General features: G+C 42.9%; 1 protein-coding gene across 7 annotated transcripts in view; it reads left to right on the top strand.

Annotated features, from left to right (window-relative positions):
• The window catches only part of DAPK2 (death associated protein kinase 2), a 61,518-nt gene that overhangs the window by 39,202 nt on the left and 2,427 nt on the right, over window positions 1-19,889 (top strand). For 5 of the 7 annotated variants that reach the window (XM_068958825.1, XM_009681522.2, XM_009681523.2 and 2 more), the window contains exons 4-10: window positions 1,974-2,112; window positions 5,309-5,438; window positions 6,702-6,750; window positions 7,437-7,463; window positions 11,167-11,319; window positions 13,560-13,605; window positions 14,498-18,641. In XM_068958825.1, the coding sequence (XP_068814926.1) occupies window positions 1,974-2,112; window positions 5,309-5,438; window positions 6,702-6,750; window positions 7,437-7,463; window positions 11,167-11,319; window positions 13,560-13,605; window positions 14,498-15,148 (1,195 nt within the window). In that variant the 3' untranslated portion in view covers window positions 15,149-18,641. Of the gene's footprint in view, window positions 1-1,973; window positions 2,113-5,308; window positions 5,439-6,701; window positions 6,751-7,436; window positions 7,464-11,166; window positions 11,320-13,559; window positions 13,606-14,497; window positions 18,642-19,889 lie in introns of those variants that run through there. The other 2 variants (XM_068958826.1, XM_068958827.1) reach the window with 2 other exon arrangements.

The following is a 19,889-nucleotide window of genomic DNA, read 5'->3' as shown; positions in this document are numbered from 1 at the left end:
ATTTTCTGTGATTCCTTTGTGTAGCAAAGTGGATTCCTCAACAGAAAATTGCCCATCTCTTCCAGGCAGGAAGGTATCCATCTGGCCCGGGAGAATACTTTTTTGTTCTTAGTCCTGGCCAAAGAGTCCGCAGTGAGTAACTATGAGCAAAGGAGTAGCGCACCTACATGGTTAAGTTCCAGAAGAGCAGAAGAAAGTGTCCCAGTGCAGCTGGCTTCCTGATGACGGGGCCGTATCCCTGCCAGGAGTGACTGCTTAAGTGCGGTTTGACTAGAGATCGTCAAGGAGATGGGATTTGCCTGCGCTTTGTACCAAGAGAGTACCAGACTCTCCTCACGGGTTTCTTTAGCCGCTGGTCACCACAGTCAATGGCAGGCGTTTTCAAATCAACCAACCAAGGCCCATAAACCTATGACCACATGGAGAAGAGACAGTGTTCCCTGACTCCTGAAATGCCCAGAGTAAAAGGAAAACTGTCTAGCAAGGGTGATGGCATTGCTGAGACCCTTGGTGTCACCTAGAAAGGCAATCAGAGACCAAATAAGCGTCTCTGGGACTGAGTAACTGAGACGAGGAGGAAGGAAAAGCAAAGGCAGACAAAGCAGTTGTGATATATCCCTGGGTCATCTGAAGTTTATTTTTGCTTGCCAGCCATTTAGTCGTAACAATTAAAGTATCAGATGACTTCTGCCCAGGTGAAAATGCTTTGTGTCCTGCCTCATGTTGCCTAGAAGGTTTCTGTCTGTGTGGGTGCTGTGAAAAGCATCCGGTAAACAACACCCGTGCCAGCAGGCACTGTGCAGATCTCTGCCTTTGGAGCGGCCGGGTATGCTGACACCCCCAGCAACAGCACAAGCCAAGGGTTGAGTCCAAGGTCTCTGTGGCTTTTAGCCCTGGCTTCTCGTTTGCAATTGACTCCTCTTTGCAGTTTTTGTAGCTGTTCACAATAGTTTGTTCTGAAAGAGGCAGAATAGGGAATCACTGTCTTGTCACCACCAGCGTTGTGTAGGAGCCCACGGTCAGAGGAAGCATCGCATACAAGATCTCTGTCATGCACACACAGCATGATCTGACTTGTCTCAGAGTCACAGCGTTTAGTGAACTTAAAGCATTTGCGCTTGCCAATTCTTTTACTGGTACATCGTTGGACAACGGGGCCAAAAATTTGTTTTCTAAAATGGCTTTGGATGTCACAAGTCTTTTGCTCGCGCTCTGAATGGTGAGCTCAGGCGGTGGTACCTCCGAGCCCCGAGACCTTCCTGACACAACCACCTCCTGGGTGCTACCAACAGTAAAGTTGAATGAGGAACTGGTAACAATAAAAATGAGTATTATTATAAATAGCAAAACTGCAAATGATGGCCAATTTAGCATGTGGATCATCCTGTTTCAGAACAGATAGAAAAATAGCACTGGAGCTCTCCATAAGAGAGAGAAAAATGGCAACAGAATTCTAACGCACTGCATGTGTATGGAATATATTTCAGTTTTGATGTGAATACTCATAGTAACTTACACTGTAACCCTCTACTTCCTTGATTTGGAAAGATAATTGTAAGGTACTTTCCGAGGTGCTGCAATCTGCTGTATTCCTAAAAATTCAGCACAAAGTAAATGCTTTCCTGTCAGTTATATGTCAAACAAGAATCTGCAATAGAAGACTGTAATGGCTGTTCTAGACGGGAAACAGATTCTGCTGGCAGATCTCATTGCCTCATGTTACTGGTGGCAACGGAGAAGAGAAGTAATTCTTTAACAGCAGTGTGTTAATACAACCTGTTCCGCTACCTCTGTCTCATTTGAAATGAAAATGTTGAAAAATAGCATCTGAATTTGTTGTTAATATCAAAGTATGCCTATAGAAATACATGTATGTCTGTAGATTCATCAGAGAATGCAATTCTTTTTGGTCTGTTACAATCCTTGGTTACAGGTGCAGCAGGTAACAGGAAGTTTCCTGGTGTGTTTTGCAGGGTGTCTGGAGGAGAACTTTTTGACTTCCTGGCACAGAAGGAGTCTTTGAGTGAAGAGGAAGCAACCAGATTCATCAAACAGATTTTGGATGGTGTGAATTACCTTCACTCCAATAAAATTGCGCACTTTGATTTAAAGGTAAAGATGCTGACTTAGAGCTTTTGTCATCGTTTAATGACCACACCTTCTACAATTTGTTGAATACTTGTGTGTGATAACATACAGTTCTAAAACACTTGTCCAAAACAACAGGTGCGGTTGAAAAGCATTTTAAATGCACTTGACAGCTGTGAGAGCCAAGGAGGACAATTTCCTTCGTCAGGCCTGTGATAACTTTAGGGTGGGCTCACACATTTACCGACTAAGAACAAGAAATTTGTCTTCATCCTTCAGCTAGGAAGACTTTTATTTGTTGTTTGCATTTGTGGTATCATCCAAAACATGCTGTTTTTTCGGGGTGATGTACAGAAGCGCGTTTCTGGGACAGGGAGGGGAGGGCCAGGGCCGCCTACAAACAACTGTCGCTCCTTCCAGTCCCCGCAGTGTTGAGAATTACATGAGGGGCACGTGTCAGCTGCTGCAGTTTGGTTAGCAGAAAGACTTCTTGCTTTCCTAGCAGCTTAGGCCCTTGAAAGCACATGAAACAGCTCTCTTGCTACCACATCAGGTGACGTCTCTAGCTTTGGTCCTTGTCTTTGGCATTGGTAGAGCTGGCCTAAATAATACAGGAGAGACTGTCTCTCTCCTTTTGATTGTAGCCTGCCTAGGTGAACATGCTTCCCTGAAGCTAGGAGTCTGTCACCCTTGAGGATGAAACTCTTGAGACTAGAAGAAAGTGCTTTCTCAGTAGCAGACTCACAGCTACAGAACTGGCTGCCTCAACCATTGCTGCTTTCAGAAATAAGCTTAACATGCACTCGTTCCCTGGGAGACAGAAAGTAGAGTGAAAACAGAGGAGAGAGATTTAGAATGTTTTAAACTGTAGGAAGACGGAAGAAGCTGTAATGCTAGATCACGTGTTCCTTGTCCTAACTTTAAATCCAAGAGAGTTTATTATTAATTACTACACTGATGTATGTGCTATGGATAGACTCTTCCCAGATTCCCATGATATATGTGCTAACTTCTTGGGCTAAAGGTGTGCCTAATGCGGTCTCTGTCTTAAAGTGCTTGGTGCTGAATCAGCTTTAATGTCATAGATGTAGTTGTTGCAAAACGTTGCAAAATGCATCTAGCCTAACAAACTGGCTAGCAAACTGCCTTTCAGATCTTCACTTTGGGGTGTATGTGAAAAAGCATGCGAGATGTATGAACGTTTACAAGGGTATATACATTCGATTTTATAATTATCATATGAATCTGGAAGTTCAAGACCAAAGGAATTCACTGTGTGTTAGAAAAGCAGTCTGATATCCAGTAGCATAAAATTATTGTGAGAATATAGATAGCAAATTTTCTGTACTTGATTTCTAGCTACTAATTTTGATATTTAATACCAGTAATGTCAGGTGGCCAATAAAGATGTTACAGAAAATGCAAATCAGAAGTGAGAAAGGGTGAGTAGAGAGTCATTTCATTGATAGTGAAAGACAAATATTCTAAAGCATGCTCACAAAATAACTCTCCTGGGTTTTGTTAGACTGGTTTTGGAGTTCAGCCTGGTGTTAAACAAGGCATGTATTTTTAAGCAATAATCTAATTAGAGAGATGATGATGAGAAAGGTGATTTATAATTACCTCATTACTTGGTAGGCCTCCACTGGTTGCAGAGGGGTTATACTGATCTATACCACTTAAGGAATAAAACAGTCCAAGGGGTAGTGACTATGGCTATTTGCCATTCCAGTCCGTTCTGTCTGCGCCAAACAAGCGTGCATCATCTATCTGGAGTGAACACAATGCGCCCTAGGTCTCTCAAGGAACACCAGGCGGGGCTAAAATATTCTTGGTCCGATGGCTATGACAGTAAATTATTCACGTGCCCTCTTTCCCAGTGTAGCCCTGAAAGAGAGTGTGTGTTAGCAGGAGCTGCTTGCACATTAGGATCCGCTGTGAAGAGGCCAGGCAGCTGCCAGCAGGGAGTTAAAATCTCTCACTGTTGTTCTTGGACTTAGGGTTAACTTTTGAAAAATTGATGCGCTGAAAGCTCTTCATCAGGGATAAATTGAACCCACAGGTTACTCTGAAACGTGTGAAAAAAGGGAGCAGCAGGCAGTAACTAGGTCTAAGAAATTTAGTTGAAAAAACAAGTTTATGAAATAGATGTTATATCTGGTAAAGCATGTGGAGTCAAAGTCTGCGGTTGAAAAAAAGCTAGCTTTAATTTCACAATTCCTCTGGCTTGCTCAGTGTTTTTCCTTACACTGCTATGAGAAATGCTACTTGTTGTTGTTTTAATAACTTGTTGTCATACATGAGCCGGAATCTCTAATTCCAGCTCCTTCCAATTTCAGGACTATTCAGTTAGCAAATCCCAGATCTTTTCTGCCCTTGTTGTTGCAACTGTGAATTTAGTCTCATGCAGGAGAGTATTTTGAGCCCTAAGCAGGCTGAGATGTGTCTAGAATCCCGCAAGAACCATTTCCGGAGACATCTTCCAATAGGTTTGTAATACAGTAGGAGCAGCTGGGCAGAAATAGTGAGGTTTCCCAGTGTAAATTCCATGAATAGATCAGCAAAATTGCTGTCAGCCAAAACATTCAGTGGTGCCGTTCTCACTGGGATCAAGCAGTGGCGTTCTGTCTCTGCGCCAGGTCTTTGCCCTGCTTCAGCTGCCCGCCAGCTGTGGTTAGGTATGTCCCTACCTGGTGCAAATCCTTAACTCGGGCAAATCCAGGGGCCAGGGGGCGGCGTCTCCTTCCAAGGAGACCCTGCAGGCCAGGGATATATTTTTTATTTTAAGAGGGGACAAGACATACCGAGCTTTCACTTCATGTTGTATCACCATGCAGATAATCTAGTGACATATTCTGTCAAATCAGGCAACTACATACAGTTGTGCGAATAACTTCTGTCTCACTGTGAAAACAGGCAGCAGCTATCATTAACAAAATAAGCCTAGAAGTGCTAATGGGAAGATAGAGAGAGGGAGATTTTGTATGTGATAATAATGGGAGGAAGGTATTACTTTAATTAGGCCTGAAGCCTACAGATTTGTTTTGCTGCTCTGAAGTTCTGATCCACTCAATAACACCAGATTTCACAGTTGTCATCGCTTTATCAAAACGGTGACCTGTATATGGTTAGGCAGAGGTATATGTTTCTTGTTCCACAGCGTTGTATATGTGAGGAAAGAAAGATTTGAGAACAAATATCTATGTTTTATTATTTTCAGCCTGAAAACATTATGCTTCTAGACAAGAATATCCCTATTCCGCACATCAAACTCATTGACTTTGGCCTGGCTCACAAAATAGAAGATGGAGTTGAATTTAAAAACATTTTTGGGACTCCGGAGTTTGTAGGTGAGTGAGTGATCAGTTCCTTCGGTTTGTATTGCAAGTTCCACGAGAAAGGTGAGACACCTTTCCCAAATTACGAAGCCAGGCACAGAGGTAGTTTCCATCTCCTGAGGTAGCTGTTCCCATCTCCTACGTGTCAACGTGACCTAAATCTAGAGGTTTGCGTTCTTTTTCTGGAACAGGAGAAAGGGGCTTTCTATAAACAAGACCTGTTGCTCTTGTGAGAGTAGCTTGCTGCCAAAGAAATATTGAGACACATAATTTCAGGATTGAGACTGAGAAACCCGGCAGTATAAATTCCAGTTTTCTACCTGTTACCTGGGGCAAGTAAGTTCTTTGCGTTGTAGTGCGTGGGTACATAGTTACGTGGATATCTATCTCTGTTACTGCTCTCTAGATACCACTGCCTCCCAGTGTACGTATACCTGCTGAGTGCAAAACTCTCAACTCCCCGCACCTTTTTCCACCTGATTCTCTCTTTGCTACTTCCTGATCATAATTCTAATCTGTCTGGCTTGGATTTTGGTTAATCCTGCTCCTTGCGATCCTTTCAGTTAGAGGTTTGTGGGTTTGGTTGTTTTGTTTTGTTTTTTGTAAAACATGTTCCAGTTAGGCACAACTGTTACCTGAACTCCTGTCGTTTCAGCACTGCCACAGACACCTTCTCTTGTCCCGGTACCTCACCTTGGGCTTTTCTCCTACATGCAGCCTTACGTGGGGATGCTGTTCAACCAGAGGGTGTTTCCCTAAAGATAATAAGGTTTGACGTGGGTAGCAGTGCAGGTTAGCACGTAACTTTAATCTCTTGCCCAAGGGCTGTTTCTGACTGGCCGGTAGAAACTAGCTTTAGTGGCACTAGTTAAATGTCATTCTGAAAACAAAACAAAAAACAGGACAAAGCTCAGATTCTTAGGGGTAATGGTATCCTTGTTAGGTGAAGGCGTTCGTTATTGCAGGCATGATTTGCACGGTAGTTTGCATATATCTGCCTGACCCTTATTCTGGAGTTATGTTATGCTCCATGTTACTCTACGTGATCTCTAGTGGACACTTGGGAGCTTGAATTCCTGTCAGGGTTGTCAACCTATAAACAGAAAGTGCCTCCTATGCCTACGTCTCTCTCTCTCTCTCTTTTTTCTTGCTCTTTTCTCGCTCTCTTTTTTTTTTTTTTTTTAAACAGAGGTCATTTTTGACCTGCCACTCATTCAGCCTGCTAAAATTAATTTTTCCCTCATTTGCTGATGTTTGATTAAATTTCTGTTACAGCTCCGGAAATAGTAAACTATGAACCGCTTGGATTAGCTGCAGATATGTGGTAAGTTTTTAGCTTTTCTTTCCAGGTTGCTCTACCTTCCAGGTTTTTCCCAGTTTGCTCTGAATAAAATCCATTCTATCACAACAAATTAAGAAAAAAGTACCATAAATGCAGTTAATAATTGTCAGGTCTGTCTTTTTGTTTTGATGCATTCTTTATGATAAAAAGATAAGTATTTAACTTGCACCAAATGACAATGAAAACCTTTAATGATGGCGGTTAGAGAGTTACCAGTGTGCCACTGCCCACCGCAGTGGAGCGCTCTTGAAAGACAGCGCGTTCCTGCAGCGCCTGTGACAGCCTTACGTATCAGAGCGCTGCATGCAGAGCAGACCTGCGTACTAATCTGATCTGCTGAGAAGGCAGCCGAAGGAGGTCACCCCAAATAAAACATCCTTGCTTCTGTTTTTTTTTGTATTTCTGTTGTGTCCTGTAGCTAACTACCTGCCATAGTAAAAGTGTATAAAGAGAGACCCCAAATATCCATGATACTTAAATTTATATGTAAAATTCACATTTTTTCCATGGAAACATCATTCTTTTTTTAGGAAAGGTATTAGCAATCATTAAAACCATGGCCCTTCTGTCTGTCTAGCAGCTGCTATTGTCCTTTTCGTGTTGCATGCATTAAAAAGAATACATGTGATATAAAACATCTGCAATTAGTCTCCTCCTTTGTTTTTTAGGAGTATAGGAGTCATCACCTACATACTGTAAGTACATCAGCAGTCTCATTCCTGTAGAAGTGCTCCTAAAGCTCTATTGCATTAGTACAAAACACATCCGTTCCCTCCAGTCGTGGAAGAAAGGAGCTGCACGCAAGGTGTAGGCGACGGTTTGTCTAGTGGGCAAATGACATTCCTGCAGCCTTTTCAATTTTAAAATAAAAAGGGGTAAACGAAGTTAAGAGGGCATTATGGACAGTCAAAGAGCAAACATCTCTGGCATCACTGGGCATTTCTGCTTCTTAGGGAGCTCATCAGCTAGAAGTGACAGAGGAGAGGAAGCCCAAGTGTATTAGTTGGTCATAGGATGGTTATGAGCTACTATTGTGCGGAGGCAATAGAAAGAGAAAATGTAATATTAGCATTTACTAGGTGAGGTATTTCTGGTGAAAACAGGGAAGTTTCAATTTGCTTGTAGAAGGCAACAGTCTAGATTATTATGTATAAATCTGGTCACCCATATTCAAAAAGGAGAATTTAAGTGGAAATAGGATCAGAGAAGGGCTGCCAGGGTGATCCGGGAGGTAGGGAACCCATTTTACAGGAGAACAAAGGCCTCGTTTAACCTAGTGAAGAAAAGGCTGGTTGGGAGTTGCAGTTGCGGTTGGTAGGCACAAGAGGAAGGGAGGAAAAAAGATTTTTCCCAATATTAGAAAAAGGGCTTGTAAACCAGTGATGAATAAATAGAAGTGGGAAATTAAAACAAGCTCACGCTCTCTAAGGAATGAGGTTTCATGGGCATCCTGGGGACAAGCAGATTAGATGGAGCTTGGTACTTTGTGAAACCGCTTGAGGGACGCTGGATGCATGCAGTGGAGGGACTGCGCTCGCTGCCTCAGGATTTCCTTCCTCTGGTTTGATGTGAGAATTACAGAAGTGGTCAGGGATGGTTGGCCGAACTGCGCCCATTGAAATCGAGCTCCTGTGACCTTTGAGCAGCGCACGGTTGGAAACGGCTCACCCTGGTGCTCCTGCCCTGAGGTTCTGCTGCTGCTCCTCATGCCGCTCAGGGCTAATTTGCTGCCAACCTGAAGAAGGTGCCCGCCAGTATTAGAGCGAAATTTGCGTTACACGGCACTGGCGTCAGTACAACTATAGAGGCTTAAAGAGGAGGGGTTGCTTTCCCAGTGTGGAAAATAAATAGAGTGGAATTAAATCCACCCTCAGGCAGTGCCCAAGGCTTAGAGCCCAACAGCTGCAGAAGAGCTGTGGGCTGAGAAATCGGCCTCAGTGCTATAAAATCCCTTCAATCCTGTGGTGCAGGAAAAAATACGAGGGGGGGATACTGGCTGAGCCCAGCCTCAGGTAAAGAGGTTTAAAATTGTCCGGGCTTTTGCTCTTTTATCAGCACTCTGTGTCGTCAGTGACACGTGTGCTCGACAGAACATTACACTTTGTAAATTGCTCTTTATGTGTGTTCATAAATGACGGGAGAAACACTTGGGAGTTGTAGAGAAGCCGGTAGGAGTACTTACCCTGCGATTACAGTGATGCAGAGCTGTCCAGGTGCTTCCAGGAGGTTTTCTGTTGTGTTAGAGTTGTGTTCTGGAGGCGCAGTGGATGAAGTGCCTCATCCACTAGTGGAGCGGGTGGCTCTGTACTGTGTCCAGCACAGCAGATCTGTTCGGCCTAGTTGGCTAGTAAAGAGTACTATGGTAAGTAAGCTTAAAAATAATTCCTCTCTAGAAAACAGCAGGAAAAAAGAGCATGCTCTTTGTGATAGGAGGGGTCTGCTTGGGTGGTACGGCAGGTAATAGACATTCTTACGCCTTTAACTAGTACTGCCTGTTAATTTTATTGCCTTTTGTTCTGATGAATCCTGAATTCTGAATAACTGGGGTGTGTGTAAAGATACTGCGTATTTTAGCAAACATGATAGCATTCAAATGGATGCCATCGTCAGGTGTAGAGATCAAAGGTGCTTACAAGTCCTTAATTCAATAGCTGAAAGAGTGATTCACTGGGCTGGATTGTGAGTGCTAAGCCTTTATCGCTGAGATCTGCTGTTAGGTGGAGAGAGGTTTACGGGCACTGAGTCAGGGTATGTCAAAAGTCATTTGTGTCCGATGTTAGGATTTGAGACTGCTCCTTTTGACAGACCTCAGAACTGAGTTTCAAAAACGAGAAAAAAAATTTGAGAGGAGCCCAGAGCCGCCTCGGAGGCAGCGGCAGGCTGGCAGGTGGAATTCCAGCTGCTTCATGGCACAATTTTGGGAATGGAGACTAAGGCTCGAGGGCAGGTTTCCAAGCCCTGCTTTTGGGAACCCCCATGGTCTGCGGAGAAGCGCCTGCTCGTAACTTTCTCTGCGGCTCCCAGAAAGGGAACAAAAGCTCAAGGGGGAGTAAGTAAAACCTGTTAAGCAATGAGACTGACTGGCTTACGGGCTGAATTCACTGCATCGAAGACAACTGCAAGCGCCTGGCTCCATGCCTTACTGTGTCTGCAGCTCGGGCCAGCGTGAGATTGTGGGGGAGAGGAAGCGGTTTCTGCGCTCGGATGTTTATTCTGTGGGTAAGACCCGCTTGGGGCAGCTGGGGACTGGGCTGAACGGCCAAGCGGGTCCCATCTAATTTCCTGCTTACCCCCAAATTTCCAGCCAGCATGGCAGTGGTAGTACAGACAAGGTAGAAGGTCTTCTGATCAGGATCATGTTAGCGAGCAGTTTAGTATTTGAACCCTCAGGTTAGATCCCAAGAGTGTGAGCCTGCTGCATCCTGCAGCTATGTTATCAAAGCTTAGACATGGTAGATAAGAATAATGACAGTCCTGAAGGTTTCAAAAAGGGATGAGATCAATTTCCTTGGTATAAATAACATTTCCTGTAAAGCAGACTTTCGCAAGTCAGCATTCCTGTGGGTTGGGGGAGGGAGGCAGGGGACGGCAGGGCAGGAGCGGTGAAACCGTTCTGACGCTGGTTTTATGGGACAGAGGTAAATAGCCGTCTGAGATGAAGGACATCAGTGGCAGCTCAGAGATGGGCAAAGCAGGATGAAAGCTTTACCTGTCTACCTAAGGACTGCTGAATGCCATTTTAGTATGATGATGTCTGCATTATATCCTTGCAGTTGGAGCAGAGTGCAGTGTTCAGGAACAGTTGGATTTTACTGCAGCCAAAGTCCCTTCCTTTGTCTGTGGGCTCCTTTTAGCCAGCGGTGTCCCCCTACCTCTCCCGCAGCGTTCAAGGCAAGGCCACGCATCTGATTTCCCGTCACGTGTTGCACTGTGGTTCCAGCTGAGAAGGTCTCTTGGACTGGACGCCCTGTGCAGTAAATTTGCAGGGTATTTCCTACCCAAAGAAAATCTGTAAAAATACCATTTCATCCGCTTGACTTGGTAGAAGCCTTTGCCTAGTAGTGTTTGTGGGTTCACAGGGAAAGAACCTCTCCTGAAGCTGAAGCTTTTCCTACTTTGATTAGCAGTGACTTCGATGAGGCACTGAGGATGGGAGAATCCATGCATTTCTGTCTGTGGGGACACATTAGTGCTGCACTGGAGACTTTCAGGATGAGTCTGACTCATAAACACAAATATAGTGAGCCAAAGCTGGACCTGTTTTTTCCCAAGTGGCTTCCCTGCTCCATCGCAGAGATCCACAAACGTCCAGAGAGTGTATTATACAGCCACTGTAATTGCATTAGAGGACCTCTGCTCTTTATTTTTCCAATTGATTCTTTTTTCTGGCTTATTCAGGCTTAGCGGTGCATCGCCTTTCCTTGGAGAAACTAAACAGGAAACGCTTGCCAACATCACAGCTGTGAATTATGAATTTGATGAAGAATTTTTCAGCAATACCAGTGACCTAGCAAAGGATTTTATTCAGAAGCTCCTGGTGAAAGATACACGGTAAGGGAAAACTCAGAAAGAGCCTTCTGCCCCTTAGATGACCCTGGTGAGACAGAGCCTGCTGAGTAACGTGCAAAGCTTTCACTGCGGTGTGTATTGTCTTTCAAGAGCAAGACAGGAGACAAAGTTCTGTTGCTGCGCCCCTAGGGAATCGCTGCATCCAGAAGCCCTAAAAATAGCTCTGTGCCAGCATTCTCCGAGTATGCCAAAACCTGACACTCATTTTTGCATTGGACTTTCTGTCTGAAGCTTAAATCGTTGCTGTTTGCTCTTTCTTAGAAGCCAAGCTTGTATCTAGTGGTAACTGTTTTCATTAACTCCGCCATCTTAGAGTTAATGTGTCATTAGTATGAAATCTGGAGTAGGAGGAAAGAGAAATATTATAGCTTTAAAAAATAACAATCAAAGAAGAATCTTACAGCTGATGATTCTCAAGCTGCCACTATGCACGGGATATTTCCTCTTTTTTATTTTCCTTTCCATTTGTGCCATGCATTTGTGTTTTTATTCCTAGGCTTATTGCTTTTCTATTTGATTTCTAGTGAATTTTTGACACATGCAGACCCTAACCAAGACAGGGACCCCATTCAGCTTCCTCCTACAAGAAGACTCAGTCCCCGTTTCCAGAAAGTTTATGCTCTAAACAGACAAGGCAGCAAGGGAGGGCAGGAGAGGCACTGAAAGAGGCAGATGACTTACTGAGGGGCATGTCTGGATCATGTTACTCCTGAAAGAGTATGTTATATTGAATATACTGTAATACCGCCTATGGTGGCAAGTATATAATAACCTGTATTTTCAACTGGTTGCATCTGTTTTTCACACAGAGAAGCTGTATTTATTTATTTATTTATTTGCTTGTTTTCCTTATCTCTAACAACTCCTATGATAGTATCAAAAAAATGCGTGTAAAATGTATGACCAAGAATATACAGGCCAGGACTGACCCCCCCCCCCCCCCCCCCCCCCCAGCCTTAGCTGTTTGTTGAGATCTTGCTCTCTGCACACATGCATGCATGCACACATGTGCACGCTCTCTCCACCTGTCTCACTGCTAAGCTGCACGTCGTCGTGTGGGGAGCTCCCCAGGACAGAGCCCTGAAGGCCAAGCTCGCTGTAGAGAGGAACTGCTGAGAAATGATTTTTTTTCCCCTTTCAGAGCTGCAGTCAGAATGCATAGGAGAATGAGAAGCTAACTTCCGGCTCTTGCAACCAAAATCTCCTCAGTTAAATTTCAGTTTCAGGACTTAATTCTCACCTGAGTCAAACCAGTGTAACAGTGGGCAGGTGGAGGACTGAAAATGGCGTGCAAAATCTCTAGTGTGCAAAATGGTGTGCAAAATATCTGGTTCTGGTTAACTACCACTCCAATTCTTTACAGTCTATTATGGACTACTTGCAAGGAGGTGACAAAACACGGCCCTAGTGCTGCAAGGCCAGAAAAGTCTTCATGTGTCCCCACAGTGGAGTTGTTCCTAAGTCTGTATGCCCTGACTAAGATCAGACTAGAACTTCTGTGACAGATGCAGAGCTTTATTGCCAGTGCCTGGCAATCACAGACCTTGTTTAGTTTCTTTCTTGCTTTTAGTAACGTGCACACAGAAATAACATCTCCTTCCCATTAACCCTGTTGTTCCTAAAGGATAGTCAGGCCATTGTAGTTCCTTTTAATGGCTTCGTTAGAGGAGAAAATAGATATTAGGAGTGTGAGGGAGAAAAAGGCAAGCGGTTAGCAAGATTCCCGCAAACCTGAAGCCTTTGAATAGGCTGGAGTTAGGTGGGGGTTTGATGAGAGGTTTGCACAGGTCTATCAATCTAGCAGTCTCATTTTAAGAAGTGGCAAGTCAGGGATATTGATATTTGTCCCATGTTCAGAGGCGTCACTGTGCAATTCTGGATTTCTGCCTTTGATCCTCAATGCTAATAGAGAGTGCTGTTCACAAACTGCCACAGTGCAGGAGGATTAGGTTTGATTAGTTTTGAAGTATTGCTCTCGGAAAGACTGCTTTCAGGATATGGTAGCTCCAGGTGTGATATAATAACGTGCTCTAAAGGACAATTTTGATACAATTAATACCATATACCTTGATTGACAGTGAGGTTAAGGGTGCGTAGAAAGTATTTATTCTCAAATGCTTTACTGTTTTACGGTTTCACTGCTCCAAAGTCTGGGAGAAGTGTGGGTCAATGGACATATGTACGAGGTGTTTCTCATTCAAATCTGTGTTTTTCTCTTGTAGGAAACGGCTTACAATTCAGGAAGCTCTGTCCCATCCATGGATAACGGTAAGACCAAATAGAGAAACAGATCTTGCTTTTATCCATGAGCAAAGCAGAGATAATATTCCCATTCTTATTGATGTGTTAAATGGAAAACTGATCTCTAGGTATCTAGAGACTCCAGGAGTTTCAAAGAGATTCACTTAAAATAAATTGATCGGGTCTGACTATATCTTTCGATTTCTGCAAACCTTAATTGTGACTTCTTTCATTACCATAACCCTCAAAAAGAGAGGAAAACAGCTTTGCCATTTGTTGCACACACGGGATTCTATATTAGACTGTGCTTTGCGTTTTTCCATCCTTCTTCACTGTTTGCATGGACATACACCACCTCTTGGGTGTAGTGCTTTTCTTGAGTTGAGAGTTGACCACAGCCAATGTGGTCAAAGATACCAGTTGCTGTACCAAGTTGTTGATTTGCTTGCATTTGTGTGACTGTATGGTTTTTTTTTGTTTGTTTTTTATCCTAAACATTGCCTGCTCTTGTCGATAAATCTGTTATTGAAAATAGATTTGGCTAATCTCAGCATGTCTAATGAGGATGTTTGAAATCCAGTTTTTGCTCTGCATTGCAGAAAGCATTAGGTGGAGTGTTTTCAAGATTTTTATTTTTCCTCTTAAAAATATTGATAGTTTTGAGACTTTTTACTGCTAAAAATTAGCATGAAAATAAATTGGGGCCCTTTTATTTACGCTTATCACATTGGAATGAATGCACATTGCTTGCCACATTAGGATTTTTTATTTTCTTTTAATCAAATGCATGAAGGAAAATCTCTGGGAGCAAAGAATCTCCCAGTGTTGTGGAAATTCAGGCTGCATCCTTTGATGTGTAGAGTTTGAATTACTGCCCTATCTTGTAAATGTTCAGTAATATTAGTTCCTCTGTCTGAAGACTCACCAGCTGAAAGAAGACACAAAAGTCCAAGAAAACAGGAAAGTCGAGAACACGCAGCTGAAGACAAAACGGCTGAGAGAGTACACCATAAAATGCCATTCAAGTATGCCTCCCAATAATACCTACATCAACTTTGAGCGCTTTGCCCGAGTAGTAGAAGACATTTCACTTATGGAACAGGGTTTCAGCACTTTGGCTGTATCCCATGATTCCTTGCAGGAGGACATCGATGCTCTGGTTTCCATTTATAACGAGAAAGAAGCTTGGTATAAAGAGGAGAATGAAAGCGTGAGGCACAAGCTGTCTCAGCTGAAGTATGAATACCGTAAAATTGAATCCCTGAAAAGACATCTGCAGGATGATATCAAGACTGTAGGCACTAGTCTTACAGGCATAACTGGGAAATACGCTGATCTGCAGTGTCAGTATGAATCTCTAAGTCAAGAACTTTCTGAGGAACTCAAGTGGATCCAGGATTTAATGAGTAGTTTCCAAATGGAAAATGGAAGTGAGACCTGTGTGAATGGAAACTTTGACTCTGTTTTCAACAAAGATATTAATGAATCGGTAATGGAGCTGTTAAATAGATCTTGCTGTGAAGAATTCCTTGCAGGATTGAATCTTGATGTGGCAGAATCAAATCAGTAATGTGGGTAGACCAGGTTAGGTGCAGTTTGCATGTTTTTGCTGTCTGCCTTATTGTACAGCAGTTAAATTATCAGTGCATAATCTACATAGAAACATCACCTACTGCTGAAATAGCAATTCCGATATATTGCACAAACGACTGACCAAACCGTAAGCCCTTAGTGGTTTGCAGTGCTTGAGTGTTTTCCCATGTTCAGTGTATGAACTTACAGGGATCTAGATTATCACGGTAGTATGGAGCACATCTAACCCTACAGCTAAATGCACTGACTTCATCGTATATATAGCTCCTGAAGATTACTAGGCAATTAACTGAAGAGTAGTCCAGTCCATACTTATCAGAGATATCACATACCTGGAAACCTGTAAAAATCTCATGGTAGCGTCTTTGATTGGGTGAAGAAAATGGCCTCGTAGACCTGCTGCAGACAGTTGTACGGAGCAGATGAGAGAAAGGTTAAATCTATCCTGTAAAACAGAGTAAATGATGCACTAACTTAACATTTAGTCCTGTGGAAAATCTCAATGAAATGACTGCTGATGAAGAAATGTTAAGATGATCTTTTTGGTCCAGTTATGCAGGGTGGAATCTTTTACCATCTGCAGGTGTTAGCTACTGATTAATCCTTTTGTCTAAAATTCAGTTATGTTTCCTATCCTGTACCAAAGAAATTCTATTCAAAAGACAAAATTGTGAATTTGTAATGAACTCATCAAATAACTGTGTATGTAATTTCACTATGCAAATATTAATTTATCAGTGATGATAAGCAATATCATAGACCTGCGGTTTACTTTCTATGGTGAAGACAAAGCAAACAACTATCTTAATGTACCATGTGGGATTTGAGACCAGTTCTCATTGTGAAGACTTTTTTTTTTTTTAAGTGTTAGAAAGTAAAAGAAAAGTTGGCCCAAAATTGAATCACGCCCTGCTGTCTTTTATTTCAAAGGAATCACTTGATTATGCTGCATTTATATGTGTAGACATACCTGTCTCATTTTTGGACCCAATAAATAGTTCTTCATGCAGGATGCAATTGCTCCCTGATGGTTTAGACAGTGAGTGAAAAAGGGTTGTTAAGCTTCTGTGTACGGGAAAGATGCTGAGCCAGGCTCTGCAGCTGGTTTACAGCCCCTTTGCTTAAGTGCGTACATGTGCTGCGAGGTGACTGTTACCAGCTACAAGAATCAATGAGGCAGAAGGCAGACATCTCTGCATCAGCGCTCAAAGCCATCGAGAGCGGCTCGGATATACATCAGAGCATAACCTTTCTCTTCCCAGGCTCCCACAGAAAAAGCCCACTCTTTTCCAGAAAATGAATGAGCTAGCTAGACTGAAGTGTTGTTCATAACATTATAATAATAATGTTTCCCACTCTGAGATAAAAAGATAGCAGCACATTCTTATCCAGTTTGTAGAGTACAGTGGATTCAAAACTGCTGCATCCTCACAATGACATGCAGAGGCTCGTGAGAATTCAGAATAATTGAAAACAGTTATGTAACAGCGCTGATGTTAATCCTGTCGTTGGGCTTGGTGGAGGATGGAAAGCACTGGATGGTGGAGTGGAGAGCACTGGATGTGCTCTCTGTGGCATCTTACTTTGCACAAGCGGTAAAATTTTCAAAAGCTCCCGAATAACTTAGCCACGAGATGTCCCTAGCAACCTGATGTTGACGTTTGGGGAGAATTGGGCTCCAGGGTGACTTGGGCTCTTTTGAAAATTTTACGCATGTCCGTCTTGTGTTCTCCTAAAATGCTTTAGTTGTCATCTCTGGAGGTTTCTTTGAACTGAAAGTCTTGGGGGTTCCTGTCTGGGGGAATCAGGATACAGGATTTTTAAGAGAGGGAGAATTTCAATTCTTAAAAAGTAACTTAAAGCCTAGTAAATCAATGTCTGTATAAAAGCCTCTCAGGAAAGAGATTCTGCTTTCCCTCAGCTGTGATCCCGCATCCTCTGCTCATGCAGATTTTCTTTGCATACAAACGTACTGGCACAAGGAGAAGGAACGTTAAATGAGGCCACTGTTCCTTGAGTGAGGTTGATGTCGCTGTGACTCGGTCCTTGAGGCTAGTGCTCTCTGAGCTGAAGGAGGTCACTGACCCGATGCTTTTGAGAACGAATTCTGATGATTGAGAAAATCACAAGGTCGCTGCTTTGCAAGCTGCTTCGAAATTGAGAGGCAGTTACTAACAGTCTGGAGTGCTGTAAAGCAAGCTATTTTGATTCAGTGATGGCTCTGCTGCTGAAAGGGCACTCTGAAATTTTTCGTGATGATTGTATGGCTGACATTTAATCAGTGACATTTTTTTCCACTTCAAATTGATTTCTACTCAGTGTTTTTCTTGTACCATGATAGCTGTTTGCAGTATGAGGAAAAGATATTTAATGCCTAAATGCCCAGGTTCTGTTTTGCGTAAAAGATGTATACATCAAAATGAGAAAGGCACCTGGCTGGTAAGGACTTGCATGCATCTTTATTCAATGTCAACACTTGTCCTCAATTTCCCAAGAAAAATATTACTAGAATTGGCAATTCTAAGTTTTCCTCCTGTTAAGGTGTATTTATCATACTCCCCCTCAATCTGTCGTCTTTAAATTGTTTTCCTGCCCTCTGATGGCCTGAACGTGCTAGATTTGGTGGTAAATGCTGCTAGAGAAATATTCCTCCTTTGTAATACACCAAATTTCAAGGGTCTTCGGAGTGATGATCTGGGTTTCAAAACCAAGAACTTCCATGTGAAATGGAGCTGTCTCCTCTTGCAAAGAAAACATTTTCTAAAAATCTATGGTGGAAAGGTGCGAGCTCTGAGCTACTAGTGGTCAGGTTTTCGGTGAATCTCAACCTGCGCATGGTGTTTAAAACTCGGTACGACGTTGCTGTGTTCTCCCTCTTTTTCGTAAAGTAAAATATGTAGAGTGCATCGAGAAGTGTGCTACACCTATGTTACAGGGCCTCTGGCAAGTTATGTTCCACAACTGTGCACTTTTTGTACGCTGCTGGTTTCCAACAAACGGTGCTGGCACAGCATTTGAGGAGAAGAGTGAATTTGTTGTCTCGTAAAACATTATCAATGATTTTCCTGGGAAAATGTATATATCCTCATTGATGGGTTTTTCATTCTGCTTTGGTACTCCTGCTTCTGTAACTGCCTGCCTTGGTTGCATTCTGGTTCAGTTCAGTGTAAACATTTCTGGCTTATCCACCACCTGCCAAAGCAAATCAGAACTGCTGGGATGATTATGATCCCATAATCTTCGAGAGGTTGATTTTTGGCCTTTCTTGTCTTACTTTTACTAGATCTGTATTAGCACATTTGTTTTCTTATCTCCTTACTGGTCAGATACAGTTGTCTAGTCTATGCAAATTTTGATGTGGTTTTGGAATTTAAAGATGTTTCGTTCTCAGAAGGGCTGAGAGTCGTGGCTTTCAGAACAGACTGACACCAGGCTGACACCCAAAATTGTTAGGCATGTGTCTGAATTCTCATATTTCTTTCTTTCTTTTCATTTCTCAGTACTCAAATATTGCAGTTCTTTCCTCTTACATTTACTGACAGGGAGTCAGTATCTTGGTGCTCTCGTACCCTGGGTGTGGTTAAAGGACAAAAGCCTAGGTGAGTCTTTTCAGGGATTGTGTGGCATGTATCCTGATAACTGATATTAAATCACAGCTAACGTTCTCCCGTTTTAGTATGATGATTTCACCAAAACATAATGGGACGGGTCCGGTGAAGGACCACTAGCATGATTAAGGATTGGAGCATCTGACATATGAGGAGAGGCTGAGAGCACTGGGACTGTTCCGTCTGGAGAAGAGAAGGCTTAGGGGGGATCTTATCAATGCGTGCAAATGTCGGATGGGAGGGAGAAAGAAGACAGAGCGAGACTCTTCTCAGCCATGCCCATGATAAGAGGCAATGAGCACAAATTGAAAAACAATAATGCAGGTTAAGCATAAGAAAAAACTTTTTTACTGAAAGGATGGTCAAACACTGGAACAGGTTGCCTGCAGAGGATGTGGAGCCTGCATCCCTGGAGATATTCAAACTGGGCATGGTCTTGGGCAACCTGCTCTAGCTGATGATGCTCTGAGCAGGGCATTTGGACTAGGCGATCTCCAGAGGTCCCTTCCAACCTCACCCGTTCAGGGACTCTGTGAAAAGCTTTTGGTCGCTGCTTGATTCTGTTCCATGAAAATGTAATCCTATAACAGAATGAACAATTTCCTGGCAAATCCAGCGCTGACCAAAGCTGGTCATGGATTTAGTTTTCTTAGGCCACCTTCTATTTTACTTGCAATCTGTCAGTCTCAGACTAACTGCGGCAGACTCTTCCCAGTCGCAAGTTACACGAGCCTTCCTTTGAGTTTCATAACTGGCCAAGGTTTTACTTGCCCGCTTTGTGGGACACAGGAAAAGGGCTACTGTTTGATACCAATTTCATGTTTTGGTTGTAGAGTGCTGCTAGGGCTCTCTGAAGTTATTCTGTATTTCACGTTCACGTGAATGTTCCATGCTCTCCATGTCAGATCTGAAATACTGAATGCCTCAGTGTTATCTATGTATCTTTGAAGTCTCTGTAGCACAGAACAAGTTCTTTCTTCTTTCCTTCTATGATGATTAAATCAGACTGATGAAAAAGCTGTAAAAGCACAATTCAGAAAAGACATGTTAGAATAAAATGAAAAGCCTCAGCCTGGAATGTAGGAAAGGACCCTAATGTATCCTTGGTTC

This window comes from Struthio camelus, chromosome 12 (genome assembly GCF_040807025.1).
Source record: "Struthio camelus isolate bStrCam1 chromosome 12, bStrCam1.hap1, whole genome shotgun sequence".
Taxonomy (NCBI): Eukaryota; Metazoa; Chordata; class Aves; order Struthioniformes; family Struthionidae; genus Struthio; species Struthio camelus.
Note: the sequence above shows the minus strand (reverse complement) of the source record. Positions and strands in the feature narration are given on the sequence as shown.